The sequence below is a fragment of the Rhododendron vialii genome, chromosome 11a, assembly GCF_030253575.1.
Source record: "Rhododendron vialii isolate Sample 1 chromosome 11a, ASM3025357v1".
NCBI classification, from domain to species: Eukaryota; Viridiplantae; Streptophyta; class Magnoliopsida; order Ericales; family Ericaceae; genus Rhododendron; species Rhododendron vialii.
Window position 1 is genome coordinate 6,641,547 of NC_080567.1, and position 5,843 is coordinate 6,647,389.

Below are 5,843 nucleotides of genomic sequence, written 5' to 3' on the forward strand. Positions count from 1 at the left end.
ATACTGCTGAGTTTGGAGAGATTGAAGTTGATTCCTTAGATGCTTCATTTCAACATCCTTTTGGTAAAATGCTGCTGAAAATGCTTGGTTGGCATATACCATCTGGAGAAGTTTCTGGTGAACATTTTGAATTTTCTGCTGCAAATCTTTGATAAGAAGTTCCAAAGATGATAACTTCTTATGGACAACATTTTCCAAATTTTGCTGAGAGTTAGCAATTCTCTGAAGAATTTTGTTTTGAGCTAGAGAATTTGCTGACACTACAAGAAAATGTGGCATTACCAGCATTTTTCTTACCGGCATGTGTTAAAATGCCACTAATACTAGTTATTCCCGGCATTAATAGTAATGCCGGAAAATATTTTCTTTAAATGGTATTAGTTATAAAATGCCGGTAGAAATTACTCAAAAATGACATTATTGAAGAAAATGTCGTTTTTAGTTTCATTATGGGCGCCAATATTACCATGAACGCGCGGAACTTATACTCCCCTCCTAAAATGACGTCGTCTAGTAGTGTACTGTGAAGTACTTTTCCCTCATACTTTTTCCTTTTTCCCTCTTATTTTTTCCTTTTCCATCTCTCGTCCCATCCTCACTTGATTCACTCCCTTGTCCCCAGACCATTGCAAACGAAAATCCCCAATTTGAAACCCCAAAAACTGAAGCCCCCGAAACGGAAAATTCTGGTGATCGTCGTTCCATTCTATTGGGTCTCGTTGAGGGTGCTTCTGCCCGTCTTGTCAAATTACAAGAGTAATGTTGGCCGTAGCTTCCTTCTGTGCGATAGCCATTTGATGGTGATTGTACGAGAAAGCTCAGAGTTCAATAATGAAATCCATAGTTGTAGATCTCTCTGCAAACGAAAATCCCCATCTTCACTGGTCTTTGCATGATATCTCACCATCATAGGTACACTATTCCTTCTTGATCGAACAAATCTGCGTTCTGGGTTTGAACTTCGCATCCCCGCTCTCTATTTTGAGTTTTGAGTTTACAAAATTTCTTCATTTGTTCACCTTTGAACCTTGAATCCCGTTTTTCTGTTTAGGGTTTCAGAATTGCATGCTCATAGTTCCAAAATTGAGGTACTACTTGTGTTGTACTTCTGCCATTAGACTGCGGGATTTGCTAAACTGTTGGTGTTGATTTTGTGTATAGATGTTGTATTTGATGGTACAAGAAACTTTATTTATTTATTTTTTTGGCCGAAATTGGTGGAGACCATCTCGATTTTGTGTATATCTTTCAAAGAAGCATATAAACTGTTTGTTGAAATGCATGTTAAGAGAGTGAACACAGTGGCCATATGGTTGAAGTTTTGTTAGTATAATAATCTATTTTTAGGAGCAAATTTTTTCGTTTAGCATAACTTTGTTATTATGAAAAAAAATGGTTCAGGACCATCCATTCCCAAGTCCTTTTCCATGTTCTTTGCGTGCAATATAAATCCCAATCAATCAACTGAGCAAAGAAAGTGGTAGAAGTAATCAGGTGGTAACCGGTCATCCATGAGCATGATTCACTTTTTTTTGTATATGTGAGATACTGTTCATCAAGGATTAGAAAAAAATACGATGAAGAAGATAATTTAAGATAGAATGTTACAACATATTACTGCTCCTAGTATCCTACCAACAATCAACTAAATTATGACCCATAAAGATTTAGATTGAGTCTGTATTTGGCCAAGAATGTCAATGAGGAAATCAAGATATCCCCCTCCCCCCAAGTAACAATAAATAAAACGGCTAGATTTTTTTTTTTTGTAAAATTCTATCAACACCCTTGAGTATGTTATCCCTAATGCGGATGGTACCAGTACAAGGAATAGGTATAGGAATGCGGTATACCACGTGTCCCAAATAGTGGTTTGACAGAGGTAGGCTTTAATGGATTATCAAATTAGAATACTCTTCTTTCAAAGGATAAATATCCAGTCAAACAAACCATAATTTTTAAATTTCTAATGGTTGATGATCAATTTTTGTTATATATGTTTTCTCTTGTTATAACATTACTCCTACATTTCTTAGAGCATAATGTTTCACAACAAAAATTGTGATCACTAAATTTACCGTTTCAGGACGAATGTGTACTACATTTCGAAACATAGGTACCAAAACATCACTCGCTAGCTTATTAGCATTCACTGGTAACACAGTGGCCAGACCACAGAAGATTAGATAGCAATGTTGTACCCTTAACCACAATAAGTCAAATATACCCACTTTTCGACGACTGGCCACAAAACACTCAGAATAGAACAAAATGAATTGAGGGGATAAATGAATGGCGCAGATACGTTAAGGGTGGAGGCCCTTGCAAATAACAAGAATGATACTCAAAATCCATTTGAGTTCCTACTTCTACATTATTGACATCATTTTGTTGTCTAAATTGAATTGAAATTTGAAACAAACAAGACAAGACTAATGTGTATTATGTTGTGCTTTTCATCTTCATAAGGCTTCTCGGGCTCATCTTCATCTTCATATGTGCCCATTGATCAACCTAAATGAGTCAAGGTTGATGTGAGCTCCAAGATTCTCTCTGAGTCCGAGTCAACCAATACTATTTAAGCATTGTTAAGCTTGAGCCACTGTACAAATGAACCTTGCATGTAAGGGATGGATAAAAAAAAAGGTCTTACTGACCTTCGCCCTATGCGTAGTGGTTAAGTTGGAGATAAAGTCAAAATATTTAACATACTTCATGACACTTTTACTATATATCTACAAACTCTTGTCATTCATTTTACAAACTTTTTCTAACTTACATGGGATCTTCTAAATGTTTTATAGTAACTATGTCTAATACTTGATTATCAAACTGTGAGATAGATGTCCGACACGTTGAAATAGGCATTCACTTGATCAGAAATGATTTTAATTTGAGTTTATTATGAACTACGCACAAAAATCTCTTAAGCCATCTTGTAGAGTTGTGAACACCATCTATCGTAGAAATTCGATATACATGCCCTTGTGTGCTTTAGATGGAAATTGCATGAACACTACCCCTTGACATGTATCCACATGGCCACAACCGACACTTATCGAGTCCACATATTTAATTTTTGATTATGCTGTGTTGTGCTCCTAATGTCACATGCATATCCATATTTCTTTCTGAATTGCTGATAGTGCATGTCTTAATGTATTGTAATAATTGTTGCAAAAGATGGCTAAGGACGGGAAAATAGTTTTCAAGCCTGGGGAATTGGCCCAAGAGACGAGAAACTACTTGGAAAAAAGAAATAAGTTAATTAAAGAGAACTATGGAAAGATTGAAGCACTGGGGTGTAAACAATTGGCAAATCCGTTTTTAAAGAAATGTACAACTGGTGGAAAGAGAAGACACAAGATGGATTGTACTGTTAATGATGACGAGGATTGGTAACCGGGAGACAGTGATGATGGGAGTAGTTCTTGCTTCGAAGATGATGAATCCTCCTTAGAAGATGAAGAATGTTCTGGGGCTCGGTTGAGTAAGGTGATGCATATATGTGTGGAATATTAAATAAGAGTTGTTTTTTTTTTTGGTTAATGTTTATCTTTGTTACACTATGTCCAATTAAGCAATTTTTACTTTGTTGCATTCATCATATTATTCTAATTTTAATGTAGGTGGCTACTACAAGTAAGTGTGTACAATTGCCAGCTGGACCAATGAGTGCTATATTGCAGCCTTTGCCTACCATTAATCAAGACCAACATGGAAATCAACAAGTACAGTTGCAGGAGCAGCCACAACCGCAGGTGCAAGCAAAGCGAGTGCGATGTCAGGTTGCACCCATGAGTGCTATATTGCAGCCTTTGCCTACCACTAGTCAAGACCAGCATGAAAATCAGCCGGTACAATTGTAGGCGCAGCCGCAAGTGCAAGCAAAGTGAGTGCCATATCGGGCTGCACCTATAAGTACTATATTGCAGCCTTTGCCTACCATTAGTCAAGACCAGCATGGAAATCAACCACCACCAACTATCATGAGTTCCAATCACCATCTGATGAAGGTATATAATTGTTTTATTAGCTTATTTCAATTTTAAATAAACTTACTAATTGTCCTATTACTTAGACAGTTAGTAGGTTTATTATTGCTGAATTTTGTGTCCTTAAAACCACCTAAATTAACTCCTAAATGATCTAATGGAAGTGCCATATAGTTTCTCTTGATTTTAATGCATGCTAGTACAAGTCTTGCACTAGATCATTTTGTCCTTGAACTTGATTTCTGCAACTTTTCAATCTACCAATCAATCCAGCTTCTTATTCCTAGAGTTTTAGACATAGTAATATATATGGACAAGGAATAAGGACACGTGTCACAAACACACCAATATGTCAATCGCAAAATACTAAAGAACATGAAGAGGAAAAATGAAGAGTTGCACGAACCATGGTGCATGGGCATTTTTAATACCAGCAGGCACATACATACATACATTCATAGAATTCCTTCTATTTGTAAATCATTGAAGTGGCAGGTCACATAAATGAGAGAGTCGTGGAGCTAGAATCACATAAACATTCTATGTGCAGTCACACTACTCCAAACTTGCACTCGCTGGAACAAACCAATGAAGGGTCAAGAACTTCAATTGGAGCAGGTACATTCAATTTAATGTATAAAAGAAAAAATATATATGGTTGTTCAACCTTTTATTTGCCAAGGAAATTAAATTATGCATTTACTTGTTTATGTTCATTATTCCATATTCTTTATTAGATCCCAACTCGCAACAACAGAGAGCCAATGGGAGAGGCTTTGCTCGTCCATTTGTTGGGTGGGGGAACAAGAGCGAAATTAGAAGTTAAATTGAATAAAGACGATCAACCAATAGGTAACACGGCAGGTCCCTTACAAAGTCAACTTGGCATCTTAGCAAGAAACGCAACTTTGGCACCCTTAACTTTTACTAATTGGAGGGCTCCGGAGCTATATCCATACAAGGAACGCATATGGACAGAGGTTAAGGTATTTATTATAGGGAAAAATTCAGATTATGGGCTAATGTTGCTACTGCTATTGTTTTTTAAGCTATCTTCTTAGACTTAATTTTGATCAGCTAAGCTAATGTTGTTGCTGCTATATTATCGGTGTTTAGTTGTTGATATACTTATATGCAGGAAAATACAACCACACCAGATGCTTATAAGCATAATTGTCTGATGTCTGTTGGAAAGAAATGGAAGGATTGGAAAGATGAGCTTAAAAGAACTACTTATAACTTATATGATAATGATGAAGACCATTTGGCGAATTGTTTGAATAGGGTCGATCCTAATCAATGGAGAGTTCTTGTTCAATTTTGGGGCACTAAAACAGCCAAGGTGTTGCATGTCGATTCTTCTTCCTCTTTCTAATGAATATGAACACATATACATGGATAAGTAATACTGGATTTTGTTTGTTATAGAGACGAAGTAAAACCAACCGTAAAAGCAGACACGAACAGAAAATGGGACACACGAGTGGGAGGAAGGGCAACAGAACTAAACCACAATCATGAATTTCTAAAGCGAAAGAATAAAGTCCCAAGTCATTAAGTACTTTTGATGAGAAATTTAGCCCTGTTGAAAATTCAAGTTCAAGTAGCTCAAAGGTTCTTGGAAGATGTGCGTTCGTGGCGAGATTTTATTAAAATTTGAAAGGGAATGTTCGTTTTAGTACGGCATTATCAATAGTCAATCATGAGCACTTCATCTCGTCTCTTTAGTATAACGACAATTCAAACCAAATAAAATGCTAAAAATAAGATTGACCTCACTAAGATATCGCTGACTCCAAATCTGTACCGTTGTTATTTCAAAGAATGAACTATGTGAAGATTCAATTT

General features: G+C 36.4%; 1 protein-coding gene across 1 annotated transcript; it reads left to right on the forward strand.

Annotated features, from left to right (window-relative positions):
• The first annotated feature begins 3,503 nt into the window (after positions 1-3,503).
• On the forward strand, positions 3,504-5,516 carry LOC131306826 (uncharacterized). The gene is made up of 5 exons (XM_058333255.1): positions 3,504-4,016; positions 4,491-4,613; positions 4,733-4,981; positions 5,134-5,337; positions 5,424-5,516. Exons 2-5 carry the CDS (start codon positions 4,584-4,586, stop codon positions 5,514-5,516), a joined length of 576 nt encoding a protein of 191 aa, XP_058189238.1. The 5' UTR covers positions 3,504-4,016; positions 4,491-4,583.
• The last annotated feature ends 327 nt before the right edge of the window (positions 5,517-5,843 follow it).